The sequence below is a fragment of the Myxocyprinus asiaticus genome, chromosome 47 (assembly GCF_019703515.2).
Source record: "Myxocyprinus asiaticus isolate MX2 ecotype Aquarium Trade chromosome 47, UBuf_Myxa_2, whole genome shotgun sequence".
NCBI classification, from domain to species: domain Eukaryota; kingdom Metazoa; phylum Chordata; class Actinopteri; order Cypriniformes; family Catostomidae; genus Myxocyprinus; species Myxocyprinus asiaticus.
The window spans coordinates 24818214-24839221 of record NC_059390.1 but is presented as its reverse complement, the minus strand read 5'-3'; the positions used below and the strand labels follow the sequence as shown (position 1 = coordinate 24839221).

The 21008-nt window shown below is 37.3% G+C and overlaps 2 protein-coding genes across 3 annotated transcripts in view; both read left to right on the top strand.

The window, feature by feature from the left end:
- Positions 1-4675: 4675 nt before the first annotated feature.
- Positions 4676-10343, top strand: LOC127436849 (splicing factor 45-like). Of its 2 annotated transcripts, XM_051691296.1 has the most exons (8): positions 4676-5101; positions 5962-6137; positions 6424-6596; positions 8716-8923; positions 9069-9107; positions 9544-9620; positions 9994-10092; positions 10206-10343. In XM_051691296.1, the coding sequence occupies exons 1-7, from the start codon at positions 5032-5034 to the stop codon at positions 10082-10084; spliced, it is 834 nt and encodes a 277-aa protein (XP_051547256.1). In that variant the 5' UTR covers positions 4676-5031; the 3' UTR covers positions 10085-10092; positions 10206-10343. The 2 variants fall into 2 exon arrangements, 1 of the variants encoding a protein (XP_051547256.1); XR_007896466.1 differs by lacking the exon at positions 10206-10343 and having other exon boundaries at positions 8716-8867.
- Positions 10200-21008, top strand: part of LOC127436841 (6-phosphofructo-2-kinase/fructose-2,6-bisphosphatase 3-like) — a 35002-nt gene continuing 24193 nt past the window's right edge. Inside the window, exon 1 of the mRNA XM_051691284.1 lies at positions 10200-10293. The gene's annotated coding sequence lies outside the window, so the exon portion shown is untranslated. The remainder of the gene's footprint in view (positions 10294-21008) is intronic.

Below are 21008 nucleotides of genomic sequence, written 5' to 3'. Positions count from 1 at the left end.
ATCCAAAGGATGTGACGTTTATGCGCGCTCCTGAGAGCCTTGCCTCAGACAGTAATAGCTTCTCTTCTGCTATTCAACAGTGACAACAAACTGCAAAACTAGGTAACGTTATCTTAGAGATGGAATCCAGCAAACGGCCGACTCCCAGCACAACACCAACTCCTACACAAACTCAGAGTAAGCCAAAAAACAAACAAAAAAAAAAACATTTATCTACTGAATCTCGTCTGGCTAAGCGGGAACGTGATCGTGGTTGAGCGAAAACTAGAGTGAACATCGGCAGGACATTTGATTCCTGGAGGGACCTTCATTCGGTTTTGGAGATCAAAACCGACCCTGAATTGGCGTTCTTCTTATTGGACAGGTAAGCTTACATAACTGCAAAGCATGTGAAATATAGTGCCATAAGAATTGATGTGTGTAATTTTAGCTAACTTGATCTTGCCTGCTAACGCTGACAAGCTACCTTGCTTCGAAAATTTCAAATAATTTCAACGATCTTCTCTTTATACTAAAAGTCCGGTATACAGGATAAATTTAAGCAAATACGCTGGTTTCTTGTAGTACAACATATTAGTACAACATATGACATACAAAACATACAATAGTGCAACATAACAGTGCAGTGCATCAGTAAACTGTCTGGTATAGTTCGGTAGTATGTAGCTGTATGTGTGTATCAATATGCTATGTTAGCTGATAAGTAGTTTTAGTTTAGTCTCAAAGTTTGTAGTAAAACAATCGTAACTGTGTAATTTGAATTATGCTACCTCATCTGTCAGCATGATGCCGGTGAATCACGTTCAGTCTCTTTGTACGTTATGTCATTGTTTTGGCCGATGCTCTCTCGCTCGCGTCCCTATGGAGTGTGCGCACGAGCAACAGTTGGCTGGCTGCAGTTCACATAACGGCCACAGGTGTCATTAATAACAAGGGTTTCTGAATTACATACTGCACCTTTAAATATTGTCCTGACCCAAACCAACACTAACTGTTAACTATGCATGCCATATGTATTAGAATCTTGCTGCTTGGCACATCATGGTGTTGTTGCCTCTTAATGGATGTTGTGTGAGAGATCGCAAGCCACATCACTTGGCCATTTGCTGACTGGGAGTTGGTCTATTATATATTATTTTTATTTTTAATAACATTGTATGATTTTGTAGTGACTGTAGTACCGTGTCCCATTGATAAATGTAATGTAAAAAAGAGTGCTGTTGCTTTGGATAAAAGCGAATGCTAAATTAATGTTTAGGCATCATGAACATGGATTGGAGTGGACATAAAATTAGAATAACTAAGATTCGGACACAAGGCGTCCCGACTGTAAGTCCGCCGGTACGTGGAACATGGCGTGTAAAATCAGGACTGTCCCTGTTATTGGGATGTCTATTTACGGAAGCTCTGACCCGCAAGGTGGAAAAAAAAAAACACTGTGAAAAGTTCCTTTCTGAGCCTAAGTCTTAAATTTTTTTCTCTCTTCAAATTTTTTTTTTCTCTCTTAAAATATTAATACAAGTACAATTATCCTGGCAAACATTTGATATTGCTAACAATCCACAGTAGATTGACTTTGGGGCATTTAGAGCATCAACAAACGAGTCTATATATTCATTAGGGGAATTTAAAAATGATTGTACAATACACCAAATTAATTCATATGACCACCCGGTATACACAAACTCTTACACAGCAAATCTCTAAAACACATAAATATACACAGAATACATAATTAAATACCACACGTCATAAATAACACACCATCAATGATTAGTCAATACATGCATTAATACCACTCAAGCTAAATACATAGCCGTCGTCAAATACATTACAGAATGCATATGGAGAGATAAACAACCTGCCCTCATACCCCAACTCACACACACGCTCATGATAATAAATGCCGGGGGATGAATAAATAACATTACACATAACATTCAATGAGGCCTCCCCGGAGAAAAGAAACCCACAAGCATGTAAAACAAATAACCCAACAACAAAATGTAACCCGCTACCGGACGTGGGATACAGCATTCGTAGAACACATCAACAGCGGCCACCTAAACCTCGAGTTCAAGATTACCCCGAAGTCGCAAATAACCCCTCCCAATTTACTCACGGCGTTTTCACAATAACAGCCAGCCCACGTCCTGGAACGGCAGCTCCGGCAAAAAAAATTAGCAATACCAAAACCCCCCCTAACAACAGAAATCATTATACTTTTATAGCTTCACGCCCATACTGCTAATACAAAACCGGTGTGTGTAGCCTACTATTCTTCCCTTCCAGCGGAACCCAGGGAGCGATACTATAGGTGATTCCTCACCCCTCACTAATTTGTTTGGGATCAGCATTTTACATCGGTGTAACTGTCTAGCTTATGTATAGACAGAGCAACAATATTTGGATATTTATTTGACATTCTTCATCTGGAACTCTTCACTTCTGCAGTAGACAGTGTGTTTCAAAAGCATAGACAACTTGTTATAATAAAATATATTGTTATAATTAAATTCCACCATGAAAGTCTGCACATGACATCCCCGTTCAGTCGCGAGGATTTAATTTATAAATTATCGTTTCGTTTAGAAATTAGATTACTTACAACAATATTAACATTACCAGATGTACCCCTAACACTTCAAAAGGACAGACATAATAATAATTTCCCCATGTTTCCCATTTTCCTCAATACATTCCTTCGCTTCCACCATGTAACACTGAGCAAATGGCATAGATGGTTTAGAAAGACCAACAATTTCAACCAAAACAATAACTCCAGTTGTTATATGACAACGAATGCCATATCAAACATATGTAACCTGATTTTGTCTTAAGGTTTGCAAACCCTTAAATAAATAATAAATGTATTATTCAGCTATATAGCAACAGAGAAAGCATTAAAAGCATAAGATTACATGTTTACTGATAGTGGCACCTGGTGGCCAAGGTTGGTTCCGCATGCATTTTTTTGAAGAGAGAAAAAAAAAATTTGTTTTTTTTGAAGAGAGAGAAAAAAAAATGTTTTTTGAAGAGAGAAAAAAAATGTTTTTTGGAAGAGAGAAAAACATTTAAGACTTAGGCTCAGGAAGGAACTGAGACACTATTTTTTTTTTTTTTCACCGTTTTTTTTTTTTTTAACCTTGCGGTTCAGAGCTTCCGTATCTATTCACCCTATCTCCATAAGTGCAACGTTAATTTCTGCAAGCCGTAGATTGCTGATAGAGTGTGCTGCCGGTGTAATTGCCTCAGCCTGGATGAACGTTTAGTAAATATATTATTAAATGTCAAAAATAAATTAACTTGTGTTAACTCATTGTAACTCGTGGGGCTTTTATACAAAGTGACGCAACTTTTTTAAATTACATTTATCAGTGGGACGCGGCGCTACGGTCGATACAAAATCATACAATTTTATTAAAAATAAAAAATTATATATAATAGACCATACTCCCAGTCAGCATATGGCCAAGTGATGTGGCTTGCGATTTCTCGCACCACCATGATGTGCCCAGCAGCAAGTTTCTAACACATATGGCATGCATAGTTTACAGTTAGTGGTGGTTCGGTACAATATTTAATTAAATTTGAGACAAATCTGCAGAGCGATCCCAACTCTAATTCTAGCTGAAGGCAGTAGGATACAGATGACGGGGCAAGTTGACCAGTCAGATGAAAGGGGCGTTTCAGTGCCGCTCACATGTGCGTATCAAATATTCAAGGGTAAATACATTTTTTAAACACTGAAGGAAAACAAAAATTGAGCCTTTCGCCCCAATCTTGTTTATTCCTTTTTTAATAGAAAATGAAATGGTCAATTGGAAATGAGTTTGTATCTGCTTATTTTATTTATCAGTGTTAAAACCAATAAAATAAATTTAAAAAAAAAAAAAAAAACACACACACATTTTTAGTTTTCATTTTTGGGTTAAAAAAGAAAAAGGAATGGACGCAAAAGTACACGGACTTACACGGATTGGTATCGCCCATCCCTACTTTTGGCACGAATTTCTCACTGAAAAGAGTTTTTCAAGCGCGAGGGAGAAGGCGGTTCTACCTGCTTCTAGTAACTAATCAAATTAGGTTTTCCTTGACCAGTTTACTCTGACCTGATTGGTTTAATAACGTGACAGACAGCTGCTCCTCCTCCTCCTTCATATGGCTCAGATTCGTTCCTCTGGGTATCTCTCCTCTCTTAAATATTAAACTGATACATTAATACATACACAATGTAATTATATTTACTATTAATCATCATTTGCAAGGCATTTTGGTGAATAGATGGAATTACCTGGTATCACAGAACTCGTGCTAGGAAACAAATGAATAAAGTAAGCCATTTTAAAAAACAAAACTCTGTGAACAGAGATAGATAGATAGATAGTTAGTTAGTTTACTTATATCATTTTGTTTTTTTAGAATGAGTTCAATGATACCAGCAAATTCCATCCATCCATCCATCCACTCCATCCATCTGCATGTCAATGATAATTTAAAGTAAATAAAATGTAATTAAATGAATGAACAGCATCAAGAAGAAACATTTGAACACCAGATTGATATTTATATCAATAAATGGTGTCAGCTCAACTTAACACTCGCAAAAAAAATATCAAGCAACAGGAACCGTGTAGCGCGTTTGATCACGCATAGTGACGTCATATTCCCGCGACAAAGCGACAACACTCTCATAGCATATTATGTTAACCGATAATACAACTGGGAGTAGATTTTGGTTAAAGCAGGGTGTGCATCTCGTCTGAAATATATGAAAATTTCAAATTCAGATGTTTAAACATTAACACTATTTAAATGGCGCGGAAAGAGCTGCTAGCCATCTGCTATTGGATGCTAATTGTTTAAGCAAAATTAGACATGATTGCACATGTCGTGTGTGGAGCACAATGATCATATATGTGAAGTCAGTTTCATGTATGTGTGTTTCAGTCGGGGGTGGGGGGGTGGTTAAGGACAGAATATGTCACTATATGATCTGGGGGTCGCGACTAGCTACACTAAAACAGAAGGATGGTCGAAAAACTTCAAACTCCTTCAGTCTCAGCTGAAAGTGAAGAAAGCCGCTTTGACACAAGCAAAGGTGGGTGTCAGTGTGCATGTTATGCCTGATAATGCTAATAAGGTCTTATTATTATTAAGTTCTGTGCCAGAAAAACCTTACAGAAACATTTACTCATCTTCATGCCATCCCAGATGTGTATGACCTTTTTTTTTTGTAGAACACAAATGAAGATTTTTAGAAGAATATTTCAGCTCTGTAGGTCCATACAGTACAAGTGAACTATGACCAAAACTTTGAAGCTACAAAAAAGCACATAAAGGCAGCATAAAAGTAATACATATGACTCCAGTCAGAGTCAGTTTTAGGTGAGAACAGACCAAAATATAACTCCTTTTCACTGTATATCTTGCCATTGCAGTCTCAAGGCACGATCATGATTTCAAACTCAAATACACTTCCTAGCGCTTGAGCGCAAGATGGCACTAAGAAGTGTAATCGAACTTGAAATCATGCTGGCCAAGGAGACTGCTGTCAAGATTTATAGTGAAAATCTTTATCTGTTCTCACCCAAAACCATTTGGATCACTTCAGAAGACATGGATTAAACCACCGGAGTCATATAGATTACTTTTATGTAATGAGAGATTATTCTAAAAATCTTAATTCGTGTTCTGCAGAAGAAAGAAAGTCATACACATCTGGGATGGGATGAGGGTGAGTAAATGATGAGAATTTTTATTTAGGTGTGAACTATCCCTTTAAAAATCATGGAAATTTCTGTTAAGAATTAAAATATTTGAAGTCATGCTCAGCTCTAAAATACTTTCTATGCACTTACAAATAGTAATTTTGAAGTGCAGTCACTATAAATTGATTTTAAAAATCCTTTTTTGGTAATTACAAACTAGGCTGCTTTCAAATTCATGGGCATTTATTAGATAAAAGGAGTGGGAACCCTGAAGTATGGAAGAGAAATGAACTTCACATCCTTTTGCAGACTCCAGGGATGCAGCAGTCTACTGTTCTAGCTCCAGTTGTTGATTTGAAGAGAGGAAGTTCTGTAGATGACAGACAGATCTCTGATGCACCTCCACACATTGGTGCAGGAATGAAGGTAAACCCTGTCATCTAGGGTCCTTATGTCAATGGAATTATATTGATGTTCTTCCAAGGCATATTTATGACAAACAGTGCAGGTCATTGTGTCACTCAGCATCATATTTGAGATGTGCTGTTCTCTCTGCATCAGTGACTGTCTCTTCCATCCAGCAATGCAGTTAAATGTTGCACTAAAAGTGAATGAGGAGCCCACAGTAATGTGGTTAACTACAGTCTGCTAAGAACGTCTGTCATTATATTCATTAAATGTGCTACTTTTACAGTGTGTGCTTGTGTTTTAGGACTCTGTGACTTGTGGCTTTTCGTCTGGAGACGTGCTGATCCTGTTGGGTGACGAGTATGACCCCATGTTTCCCAACAACTACGAGAAAGTGGTGAAGAGACACAGAGAAGAACGACAGAGGCAGAGAGAGCTGGAGCGACAGAAAGAGATTGAAGAGAGAGAGAGAGAGAAGTATGAGTCAGTGATACTTAACTTAAGATCTGTTTTTGGATGACAGTGTGATCGGAAAGTTAATTCCGATCTTGGCCACTTTTTACTACAGTGCATCCGGAAAGTATTCACAGCGCTTCACATTTTCCACATTTTGTTATGTTACAGCCTTATTCCAAAATGGATTAAATTCATTATTTTCCTCCAAATTCTACAAACAATACCCCATAATGACAACGTGAAAGAAGTTTGTTTGAAATCTTTGCAAATTTATTAAAACGAAAAAAACATCACATGTACATAAGTATTTACAGCCTTTGCTCAATACTTTGTTGAAGCACCTTTGGCACCAATTACAGCCTCAAGTCTTTTTGAGTATGATGCTACAAGCTTGGCACACCTATTTTTGGGCAGTTTCTCCCATTCTTCTTTGCAGGACCTCTCAAGCTCCATCAGGTTGAATGGGGAGCATGGGTGCACAGCCATTTTCAGATCTCTCAAGAGATGTTCAATCGGGTTCAAGTCTGGGCTCTGGCTGGGCCACTCAAGGACATTCACAGAGTTGTCCCGTAGCCACTCCTTTGTTATCTTGGCTGTGTGCTTAGGGTCGTTGTCCTGTTGGAAGATGAACCTTCGCTCCAGTCTGAGGTCCAGAGCGCTCTGGAGCAGGTTTTCATCAAGGATGTCTCTGTACATTGCTGCATTCATCTTTCCCTCGATCCTGACTAGTCTCCAGTTCCTGCCGCTGAAAAACATCCCCACAGCATGATGCTGCCACCGCCATGCTTCACTGTAGGGATGGTATTGGCCAGGTGATGAGCGGTGCCTGGTTTCCTCCAGACATGACACTTGCCATTCAGGCCAAAGAGTTCAATCTTTGTTTCTCATGGTCTGAGAGTCCTTCAGGTGCCTTTTGGCAAACTCCAGGCGGGATGTCATGTGCCTTTTACTGAGGAGTGGCTTCCGTCTGGCCATTCTACCATACAGGCCTGATTGGTGGAGTGCTGCAGAGATGGTTGTTCTTCTGGAAGGTTCTCCTCTCTCCACAGAGAAGCGCTGGAGCTCTGTCAGAGTGACCATCGGGTTCTTGGTCACCTCCCTGACTAAGGCCCTTCTCCCCCGATGGCTCAGTTTGGCCAGGCGGCCAGCTCTAGGAAGAGTCCTAGTGGTTCCAAACTTCTTCCATTTACGGATGATGGAGACCACTGTGCTCATTGGGACCTTCAATGCTGCAGAAATTTTTCTGTACCCTTCCCCAGATCTGTGCCTCGATACAATCCTGTCTCGGAGGTCTACAGACAATTCCTTGGACTTCATGGCTTGGTTTGTGCTCTGACATGCACTGTTAACTGTGGGACCTTATGTAGACAGGTGTGCCTTTCCAAATCAAGTCCAACCAACTGAATTTACCACAGGTGGACTCCAATCAAGTTGTAGAAACATCTCAAGGATGATCAGTGGAAACAGGATGCACCTGAGCTCAATTTTGAGTGTCATGGCAAAGGCTGTGAATACTTATGTACATGTGATTTTTTTTTTCATTTTTTATTTTTAATAAATTTGCAAAGATTTCAAACAAACTTCTTTCACATTGTCATTATGCGGTATTGTTTGTAGAATTTGGAGGAAAATAATGAATTTAATCCATTTTGGAATAAGGTTGTAACATAACAAAATGTGGAAAAAGTGATAAAATCGGATAAAAATCACCGATATTAACCGATATTTATAAATGCTGTAAAACATTGTTAGTTCATGATACATAACAGGTTTACCAATGTTAACCAATAGAATCTAATTGTAAAGTGTTACCAATTTACATTTCTAAAGAGTTTCGATTTAAACAAAGAATTTAGATTTCCAAATAATTTACATTTAAATAGAGGATTTTTTTTATTTTTATTATATTTAGATTTGACTAAAAAATTGATTTAATGAAGGGATGTAGCTTTAAATTATAATTTTAGATTTAACCAATAATTTAGATCTAGAATTTTGAATATATTAATCAAGTTTAACCAGCACTGCACTAGACACATTGACACTGTTATATGAGAGTAGATGCATGAGTTTACCAGTGAAATGTTTTAATATAACATTATCCCTTTAATCAAATGCAGTGCTTGTTTGTGGGTTACAGTGGTACAGTGGCTCATAAAATCATGCAGAAATATGGATTCCGGGAAGGGCAGGGTCTGGGGAAACACGAGCAGGGCTTGAGCACAGCACTCTCAGTGGAGAAAACCAGCAAGCATGGGGGCAAGATTATTATTGGAGACTCAGCAGAAAAGAGTGAGAGCGCATACTTACACAAATACCACGTACAAGCCCACACTTCATACGCCCAAGTAAATAGTCTTAGTTTCTTGTTCCAAGAACAATTCTTGTTTCTTGATGTTCTTTTGAGTATCACGTTTGTTTTCAACTTGATTTGCGCAGTCATGTGTCCACAGTGTGCGAGTTTGTTCATTTGTATGTGTGTTTCAATATCAGGATCCAATCAGAATGTGGCAGATACACATGGGGCATCAGGTTTGGCTTTATAAAATTTCTGGTTTCCTATATCAGTCATTTATTTTTGTTTGTTTGCATCTGTTTGGATGTGCCGTGATCACTCACATGTACACATTGGTGTTCTTAATAGCCATTCGGAATAAAATTAAGCCCACACATCTGTACCTGTCAACAGTTCCATTACATGGGGAAGTGGGTCAGAGATGTTATTATCAGTAATGACATTACTATCTTTGATAGAGTATGTGTATTAAACACTTTCTTGCGATCAGATGGGATTTTTCTTTCTCAACTTTTACTTTGAGTGCTTTTATAGCTTATAAGAAACATGACACAGGTTGTTTCCTGTCACAGATTCATTCACCATTATGCTAGTAAATAAGTAAAAGTGACATGTTTCTACTATGAGATGAAGTTGTAAATCTAAATTTAAATGTATGCTTTTATTTCAAAGCGGATTCCTCAAAGAAAAACTAGATCAACCCTCTTACAGAGATTCTCAAATGTCCTACGAAGGTGGTGTTACTGCGGGTAAGGTGTATGTGGGTGTGGATGTGTGTGTGTGTGTGTGTGTCTGTGTATGATGCCATTTCTTTCTGACCATAAAAAACGAAACGTGTCAATTCATTAATTGAAAAAAAAAAAGTCTCACTTAAATTCTCAATTCAACATGTTCAGTAACTACAATACTGTAGTTAATTAAAGTCAACGTGAAATTAGAATTGACCCTGTATGTTTGGTTTTTTTCTTTTTCTTAATGCACATTCCTGGTCTTGTGCCGAGTATATTGGTGTATGTAATCCCCACCCCAAAAAAGGCGATATTGAGGACAGAATAGCAGAAAGTACAGTATTTCTTGAGATTCATCTAGATTGTAATGCATCTGCACGTTGTTTGTGTGCAGAACATGGTTGGAAGGGGAGAGGTGGATGAAGACCTGGAAGCCAAGACTAAAGAAGAGTGTGAGAAATACGGCAAAGTGGTCAAGTGTGTGATCTTTGAGGTGAGGGGCGTGTCTAGCATATCGGTGAAAGTTTTCATGCTTGCATATGGAAATGTAGCACTTTTAGTGAACATCACTTGCTGAATGAACGTGTATTTGGCTTTTGTTTTCAGATCTCAGGTGGGTCTGATGATGAGGCAGTTCACATTTTCCTGGAGTGGTCTTTATTTAAGGCTCCCCAGATATCACTTTGAAAAGCAGGTAAGTGTATGAGGGCCATCCCTGAGGTGTTACATCACCTGGCTGGTTACATCACTTCCTCAAGGGAACCAGCAGACCAAACCAGTTTAATTCACTGACTGACTTTCAATCATTGACTGACAACATCAATTGGATATTCAGGGGCAGAGCCTGGAGTTTTTCACGGGGGGGGTGTAGAAAGACTAACTAAATTGTGCCCAAGACAAAAAATGACCGAAACGGCAATTGCGAGTGGGGTGGCCAGGCTTCGGTCCATTGTGGACTACGGCCACCCACTAGCTCTGCCCCTGTGGATATTAAGCCTTCAAAAACCTTTTATCCTCAATAACCACAAATCGGTAGCTTGAGGGGAATATTCCTTGTGAAATGTACATATTAGTAATGATTTCAAAATTGATAGTGTTCCTGAAATGGAACCAAAGCGTACATGCCTGTTGAGAAAATGGATTATCATCATCATGTTTCAAGTACAGTTCGTACAAAGGACTGAAAATTATTATTAAATGTCCTAATTTCCTTTGGGATGAAAATGAAGTAAATAAAAAAAAAAAAAAATATTAAGTAACAACAGAGCTAAACTGCACCATCTGGGAAGAGAATTAGTATTTACAGATACGGTGGCCCCAAAAAGTATTTGGACACCAAAGGCACACTTAATGTATGAATATCAATGCTGGTTACTGTGCTAGGCAACTTATGTGAACTTGAGAGTAGTCAGCCTTCATACTGTAGATCCACTCAAAATCACCTTGGACCCCGCTGGGTGAAAGTCATTGCAAAATAAAACTAGTTAGTTCTGAAAAAAATAAAATAAAATTAAAATTAAACATAATTTGTTTGCAGATGCCATTTAGTTTATGTTATTGCAATGACATCCATACATTATTAAGTGTATAACACTTTTGGTGCCATTGTAATTTAGGAATTGTGAAAACACAAAAACATTTTTTTCCCAATTTGGAATGCCCAATTCCCATTACTTAGTAGGTCCTCGTGGTGGCACGGTCACTCGCCTCAATCCAGGTGGTGGAGGACAAGTCTCAGTTGCCTCCGCTTCTGAGACCGTCAATCCGCACATCTTATCACGTGACTCGTCGTGCATGACACCGCGGAGACTCATGCTATTCTCTGTGGTCCATGCACAACTTACCACACAACCCACCGAGAGCGAGAACCAATAATCGCGACTGCAAGGATGTTACCCCATGTGACTATACCCTCCCTAGCAACAGGGCCAATTTGGTTGCTTAGGAGACCTGGCTGGAGTCACTCAGCACGCCCTGGATTTGAACTCGCATCTCCAGGGGTGGTAGTCAGTGTCAATACTCGCTGAGCTACCCATCTGAAAACACTTTCTAAATCTGGTGTCACCTGATGGGACAGTATTGTTAGAACACCTGTTTCAGCTTCCATTGGTTGAAGTAAATTTTGAAGAATGATTGATCAGTGTTCGTGTAAATCTACAATTTATGACTACAGATTGTCCTATGATATGAATGACACTGCCATTATTACTTGGTTGGAATCTGTTAATATGTATCTAAGTGTATGTGGGGGTTTTTTTCTCCCTTTAGCTGTGGCGGATTTGAACGGGCGGTACTTTGGAGGTCGGGTGGTGAAGTTTTGGGCAAGTTTTGCTTTTATAACTTGGATAAGTTCCGTGTTTTAGATCTGGGAGATCAGGTCTGAGTAAAGAATCCAAACCCGCATATCTGTATATAGCCCGAGTCATTTTATACGCCCTTGTAAAACATGAGCTTGTATGCCCTGTCCCACAGTATGTTTTGTAATGAGAGTTGCATTTGTCCTCTTTAATATAAGTCTAAATGTAAGTACATTTGTGCATTGATTTTAGTCACATCATCTAAAAATAGCAAATTTTTATCCTTATAAAAACCATATACTGTGATGATAGAACCCAAAAATAAACAATGCTACTGAGAGAATGACCATCAGTGTTGCCTCTATATTAAAGGTATAAAATTATATGTTAAAAGACCTTCACCTATCCCTGAGGAGTATAAACACAGGCTCTGTGGTGCTTTCAAAATGTTGCTCAGTTTGTATGAGTGGACTGACATGTTGACTTCTGATGCTCTTTTGCCTGAGCTCTTTTGACTTGGGCCAACAGCATAGCAACACTCTGCCAACCACCCACAACATTCTAGCATAGTGGCAAGAAGCTTTGGCATACAAAAGTAACACACTTCACCTTTACAATGACAGCTGTTGGTTGTATTTTGTTGCAACTTACTCATGACACAGACACACACTTGTCACCATGTATACAAACTATACATTAGTAGTGGTTATTTGAGAAGAAGTATACAGTATGTTTAACCCTCTGGGGTTTGAGGGTGTTTTGGGCCCTGGAGAAGTTTTGACATTGACATTTGTGCTTTTGTCAGTTGCTTATAAATATATTAATGTCTAAAGTCTGATAACATTGTATTCGGCACAAACTGGGCTACAATAATATGTGAACAACATGTATGTACATGTTTGTATTTTTGAGAAAAGAACGTTTATGCGTGTTTTTTGAAAAATAAAAAAGTCACTGAAATAAGGCCATATAACACATACTAAACATTTGTTCAAAAGACTTTTGAGAACTCGATCTTGTAGCCTAGAGTTTTTGCTACAAAAATGATTTGAAACCATCCTGATCACTCGTTCATAAAAACAATACAGTCATTTAACTTTTGTAAGACACTTTTAGTGTTAGAAAGGCCATATGCGAGGAGGCGTGGATGATCATGAATATTGATGTGATTCACACCTGAGGAGACAAAGACCCCTCCGCTGAGAGAGAATGAATGTGAGGAGACTTAATAATTGAATGTATTGTTTGTAGCTTATTCACAAAATAAAGTTTAAGTTAAAAGAAGTAATCTGACTATACATTTTCTTTACATAAAGACTTTACTTAAAAACTTTAGACCTAAACTACCATTTAAAAGATTTAGATCGGTAAGATTTTTTAATGTTTTTAAAAGAAGTCTCTTCTGCTCACCAAGGCTGCATTTATTTGATCCAGTATACAGCAAAAACAGTGATATTGTGAAATATTTTTACAATTTAAAATAACTTTTCTATTTGAATATATTGTAAAATGCAATGCTGTGATTAAAGCTGAATTTTCAGCATTATTACTGCAGTCTTCAGTGTCACATGATCCTTCAGAAATCATTCTAATATGCTGATTTTCTAATATGGGCATATTTACAGCACATTTTACACATTTACACCCAAACAGATATTTGCAAGCACAAGCTTCGTTGATGATAATGAGGCAGCATAAACACTAGTTAAACTATAATCTAAACATTCATATTATTTTTATATCATATTACATATAATATTTATATCATACAGCATACAGTTTAAATATCTGCTTTAGCCGAAACAACATTTAAATGTAACTAAAACTTGCCAATTAGGACATATTTCAAATGTCAATACTCTGAATACTGGCTGGCAAGTCTGGAAATAGTCCAACTAGTAAAATATGTACATGTTTATATAAAATAGCATGTCAACTAATGTATGTAAAACTAAATGACTTACTCATCCGGAATTGTATCCTCAGCTGGATCAAGTTGTTCTTCATCACTATCCAGGACCATCTGTAGAGTTTCATCACCTGTGTAGCGTGCCATCTTCCAAACACGCAGGAAAGTGAATGAATCTGATAATGAGCTTGATGTTTTTTAAGGCATTGTTGGGGGCATTTACCATTTGCATTGATCACCTCAGCACATTACCGTATGAATAGCGCGCTCTGTTGGTGGGTGTGATCACATTAGCGATAATGAGCTGAGCCCGGAGAAACTGTACATCTCTTTAGTTTCATACAGATTACATTGCAGGAGAATATATGTTTTAAATTTGAATTGTTTTATTTAAAAGTAGACATTTTAAGCTTTCTTTAGACATATGTTTCATGTTTGTCTGATAAGTATTCGCCGAGTTTCAGTTAATTTTTGTGAAGAGTTTCAGAAAGATGCTCATGGAGACAGAGACGGCTGAAAGTGCACCCTGTTTATTTTCTTTATTTTACAAAAGCACAAGGTTTTGTTGTTATTGTGAGTGTACACAAATAAAAGTAGACCCTTTATAGTCTCTAATGATGTCTTACACTTATCTGTATGCCCAAAAATGACGGAGTATTTTAAGTTGTTTCCGCTGTTATGCGGAAAAAATCCAGCAGGACGCGCCGGAGCGTCTGTTGACCCCAGAGGGTTAACATGCCCACTAACCATGTGTTCTTGGTTTGAGCCATGTTCTTCAGTAGTTACTTAACAAGCTTGATGAAAATAATCGATTGAATGAGGTGATGATGATAATGAATGAGTTCTGCTTCACGATTTATATAATCAGATGCATCATGTCCCTGTACGACTCTAGAAAGTAGGAAACCTACATTCTTCTGTTGTGACATAATGACGACTCCCACGAGAGCTTGCTCTCTGATCCCACACACTATTGATAGACTTAAAGAATGACAGTTTTTCTTAATGCATGTCTTGACCCAAACCGAAATGAGGTGTTACTCAGTCAAAGGTGACTGCAAGATATTCAGAGTTTTTCAAAAGCACCTGTATAGGACAGATAATGCATTAGTTAATGCATAGTTCCAAACAATGTTTTTAAATGTGGGTAGTTCATGCATAATATATGAATGAGTTTTTATATATATATATATATATATATATATATATATATATATATATATATATATATATATATATATATACAGACCTCTAGATTTGAGGTTAAACTGTATATGAATGTATAATGGGAAGTGTATACATTTTTCACCATTTGAATCACTTGTTTTTCTAATAGTGACCAAGTGATTTGATTAGTCATTTTAAATGCTGCAATATTTTTTTAAATACAAATACTCAATATGAGGTCATAAAAGCTGCATGCATAAAAATTATTTCCATAATTCTGTTTAAAATAGTTTAATTTGATGTATAGCATATCACACAACAGGACATATACATTTTCCAAAAGTATTTCAACTCATCTACCCTGATGTGTCACTCCAAATAATGTTTGTATGTGTTATCATGTAGAGACTGTATGTGTGCATTTTAGTGCCTTTGATTTCACAGAATGTGTGTAGGTATGTGTTAGACTGGGTCAGTGATGGTGCATGTTCTGGTTTGATAAGAAGGAGGTTTTTATGCAAGACAAGTGCTGCGGGAATAAAAGAGAGAATAGACTGAACTCCATGAGGATTCACTTAGAACAGATCCTCATGAAATCTCTCTTACAATGAACAGGCTGTTTGAAACATGGCAGAACAGTGTTGAGTTGTTCAGGTCGTAAAGTTCAGCACTTCACATGGCCTATGGTACTAAGTGAAAAATATGCTGTGAATGTGTTATGATGATTTGGGTGGTTAGTAAATTTTTATACATTTCTCTCAATACAGACAACATTGATATGGATGAAATGTAATGTCTCCTTTTAAACAATGGGATTTTGGTTTAAATTTCTATTTTATGTCCGGTTTCAGTACGGGTTAGGGATGTGAACAAACCCCCAACCCAAATTATTAAACCGGGCCAATTTGTTTGCTTAGGAGACCTGGCTGGAGTCACTCAGCACACCCTGGATTTGAACTCATGACTCCAGGGGTGGTATCTACTAATACTCAGTATTAAGAATTTCTTCATTTTTGCTTTTGTCTAAGGTAGAAGACATCCTAAGCTTTCTTTAAAGGTATAATGTGAGGTTATGTGTGTTTGGATCATAATTAAAAGTGCCAAGAAATATAACATTTCCAAAAGTGTCCTACTTTGCCCAAAACTAAAACTAAACTGAAACTGAAATGAATCTGAGATCATTTTTATTTTAGTTAGTTTTGGAGTTAAGAAAAAGTATTTCAGTTTTTTCAAATAATTTCTGTTTTTATTTTTATTTTGTTAACAAAAATGGTTTTAGTTAGTTTTTATTTGAGTTTTTGTTAACTTTAATACCACTGGTTTGAGCTACATGAATGATACCTCAAATCATGTAGCTTGTTGGGGCATAGACATAACATTATTTTCATAAACAATCAATCAGCCTGGTGGATGATCAAATGAATGGACAAATTCCCATTGACTTGCATTAAAGGAGGGACCCAAGCCATATAAAGGATCAGAATTGCATAGAGACTTGGAAGTGGGCTCTTACAACTCTGGATGGTAAGCAAATGTATAATCTAAAAATACAGCTACATGGATAATATGTGGGTTTCAGTACTTTACCCTTTTATAGGCCATTGGCATCTGGTTTTATTACTGGCACCCAATGAGACAGTGGCCACTCTCATGACATCCTGTAATTGTGAAGGTGAATGGAGATGTTACGGGGTTAATCTTACTATTTACAGTTGTAGGGGTGAATGTGGGAGTTTTATGACGTACTGTTAAAAAATTAATGGTTTATATGTAGGATTGTCCACTTTAAAATGTTCTTGAGAATGCTTAAGACCAGTGTATTTGTGTAATAAGTATTTGGACAAAGGGGATTTTTGGTGGATGTATGAAGTCAGTTCCCCCAAAGTTCTTTCAAGGCAAGTCAGTCCACTCAGTGGCCATCTTGCGAACGCTATGTTCTGTGGATACAAGTGGCATGAAAGTGCAGCTCCTATTTACTTGAATGGGGAACACAGAAATCTCCAAAACGGTCAGTCAAGATTATGATCAGAAAACATATTTCAAATCAGCAGTAAAATCTGACAACACTGGTATCATGAATTGTGCTTCTTTTGCTCAGATAACACAAAAAAATGCTATTTTTCAGGCTGCTCCAGCTAATGCGCATGCAAATTCTCAAGCTGACTGACAGGCAATTTCTGTATCTAAAAAGAGATTGGCTCTTTTATCTGTAAGGCGGGACTTCATTTTCAACATCCACCATATTGGGCGTTCCAATTTTTCCCATCCATTTTTAATACAAGTGCTCCGTCTTGGGCTAAACAGTCTCTGGTTACCCTCAAGTTCACACAGCTGCCCTAGCAGAGAAACCACAGATGTAGTTCATCACATTAACTATGGCTTAACAAGCACTTGATAACCAGAAAGTGCATGTCCAAATATATTTGTCTCCATTTTGAACACTAGGCTGTGTTGGGCGTTTGGAAGGCTGCATCCTCCGGAGGTCGCATTGGTCGGCCGCATACGTCATCGAAGCTGTCTCGTTTCAGAAAAGCAAGTAGGACACTTTGAATGCAGCCTTCAAATGCGACCTTCTTTCACAGGAATTCGGAGGATGCATGAGGTGTATCCTTCGTGGGCACTTGCAACCCATAATTCTTTGCTTCAACGGAAATGTTTAAATTTGCCTGTAAATATGATGTTCAAATGCAAGGAATGTTAATTCCCAAGTTGAAGTACCTCAGTAGATGGGTGCAGAGTATATAATATGTATAATTATATTAATATATAATTAAAATAAAGTACTAGACTAAAAGTACACCTATAAAATCTATTTTCTTTTCTCTTTACATCATTATAACTCTCCTAAAATGTACCTCATACATTCCCTTCCAGAGGGACTTTGTTCCCTTCTCACTCACAGCGCTCGTGCTTGTTAAAGAGTGGCGTGCCATCAAAGCAACCATGTTACGTTCTGTTTATTAACATAAGCTAATTAGTTAATCGTATACAGTTGAAGAGAGAAGTTTACATACACCTTTGCCAAATACATTTAAACTCAGTTTTTCACAATTCTTGATATTTAATCGTAAAAAACATTCCCTGTCTTAAATCAGTTAGGATCACTACTTTATTTTAAGAATGTGAAATGTCAGAATAATAGTAGAGAGAATGATTTATTTCATGATTTGTTTTTTTGAGTAGCCTTCCACAAGCTTCTCACAATAAGTTGCTGGAATTTTGGCCCATTCCTCCAGACAGAACTGGTGTAACTGAGTCAGGTTTGAAGGCCTCCTTGCATGCACATGCTTTTTCAGTTCTGCCCACAAATGTTCTATCAGACTCTTTGTCAGGTCTTTGTGATGGCCACTCCAATACCTTGACTTTGTTGTCCTTAAGCCCTTTTGCCACAACTTTGGAGGTATGCTCGGGGTCATTGTCCATTTGGAAGACCCATTTGTGACCGAGCTTCAACTTCATGGCTGATGTCTTGAGATGATGCTTCAATATATCCACATAATTTTCCTTCCTCATGATGCCATCTATTTTGTGAAGTGCACCAGTCCTTCCTGCATCAAAGTACCCCCACAACATGATGCTGCCACCCCCATGCTTCACGGTTGGGATGGTGTTCTTCGGCTTGCAAGCCTCATCCTTTTTCCTCCAAACATAACTATGGTCATAATGGTCAGTTCCATTTTTGTTTCATCAGACCAGAGGACATTTCTCCAAAAAGTAAGCTCTTTGTCCCCATGTGCACTTGCAAACTGTAGTCTGTCTTTTTTATAGTGGTTTTGGAGCATTGGTTTCTTCTTTGCTGAGCAGCCTTTCAGGTTATATCGATATAGGACTCATTTTACTGTGGATATAGATACTTGTCTACCTGTTTCCTCCAGCATCTTCACAAGGTCCTTTGCTGTTGTTCTGGGATTGATTTACACTTTTTGCACCAAACTACATTAATCTCTAGAAGACAGAATGTGTCTCCTTCCTGAGAGGTATGATGGCTGTGTGGTCCCATGGTGTTTATACTTGCATACTGTTGTTTGTACAGATGAACGTGGTACCTTCAGGCATTTGGAAATTACTCCCAAGGATGAACCAGACTTGTGGAGGTCCACAATTTGGCTGATTTCTTTAGATTTTCCCATGATGTAAAGCAAAGAGGCACTGAGTTTGAAGGTAGGCCTGAAAATAAATCCACAGGTACTCCTCCAATTCAGTACACCTCCTTTCAGAAGCTAATTGGCTAATTGTCTAAAGGCTTGACATATTTTCTTAGCTGCTTAAAGGCACAGTTAACTTAGTATATGTAAACTTCTGACCCACTGGAATTGTGATATAGTCAATTAAAAGTGAAACAGTCTGCCTGTAAACAATTGTTGGAAAAATTACCTGGGTCATGCACAAAGTAGATGTCCTAAACAACTTGCCAAAACTATAGTTTGCTAATATTAAATCTGTGGAGTGGTTAAAAAATGAGTTTTAATGACTTCAGCTTAAGTGTATGTAAACTTCTGACTTCAACTGTAAGTGCTGTCATGCAAAAGCAGCATAGTGTAAACAGTCAAAAGTCTTTGTGTCTCAGTGTTCTTTGCCTGCTTAAGTTACAAAAGCAATTTCTTCTTATAAATGGCCATAACATAAACTTGTAACATTATGTTATATATTTAGTCCAGTATAGAATTTGTTAGATTTTTTTATTCTTGAGTGTGTTTTTACATCCAAGAAGATTGGCTACATGTGTGATCGATATATTTATATAGAGAGAGAGAGAGAGAGAGGGAGAGTTTCTGATATATTTTAACCTTGTAGCTTTACAAGTGTTTTTCGGAATGTATCAAAATTTGCATTGAATGGGTGTCATTTTGTATTTTGTGCATGTGTAATGTATATAATTTCCAGCATGAGCTGCAATATCTTATAACCAAGTACAAATATCTTATGGATGTTTATTAGAAGACATTGCTTTTGTCACTTAAAGCATACCTATCATATATATAAAAAATATATCTAATACATTATAACCTCTGCCAGTAATATTGGTTGTTGCTGGTGTTATAATGCATTATACTCTAAGGTATAACTACGAATAGGTAAGTATTATAATGTATCATAATTGTGGTTACAATTATTTATGAGAAATTATAACATAATATAAGGTTTATTATGAGACATTACTAATGTATTATAATGACTTTACAATGCATGATAAATATGGGCTTAATAGAAAGTGTTACCAGTTTACTTTATTGAATTATTGAATTCAGATTTTTGATGTTTTAAATAAATGAAAAACGTTTTTTCAAAAAAAAACAAACAAAAAAAAAAAGCTTACTCTACGGCTTTCCTTTGTTAACACCATAGTCAGGTTTGACAGTAATCATAATGTGGCATCATTGCAAAAACTGACACTTCAGAACAATACAATATTTATAATACTTTAGTCTACGATAATGTCTAAACATATCCAAATGCATAACTTGTGATAATGTCTAGAAATTCTCTTCTCTAAAACCAGGCACCAAAGAGTGGATCTCTGCAGTCATTTAGTGGTTAAACTTGGCGTGATCTTTTTTTCCCCATCACAGGGCAGCAATCTGCCCCCAATGAATGACACATTTGATATTTTCTTCATATATGAACTTGTAGAATGTATTAAGTGAAGGTAACATAAAATTTGTTATTTTATATGAATGGTAAGTGTATGAATGAATGTTGTAATTTAGAGGTCAGTAAGGTTTAGATACCATCTTGTTAATTTTCGCAAAAATCAGGAGTAAAATAACAGATTGGAAATCATAAACACTTACTTTTTGCCCTGATCCACATACAATGCTTATGACATACTAGTGCATGACTTGTAAGTTGATTCATTTTAACATTTGCGCTACAGAACCGACATTTGCTTTACATAACCAACTACATTTTCAAGCTTGATCAAATTACTCAACTGATAGAGGGTTGCACTTGCAATGCAAAGGTATGAGTCCTGAAGAGCACACGTGAAACGAAAGTGTCATAAAAGCACAAAATATTTATGCGGTTCCTTCAGCA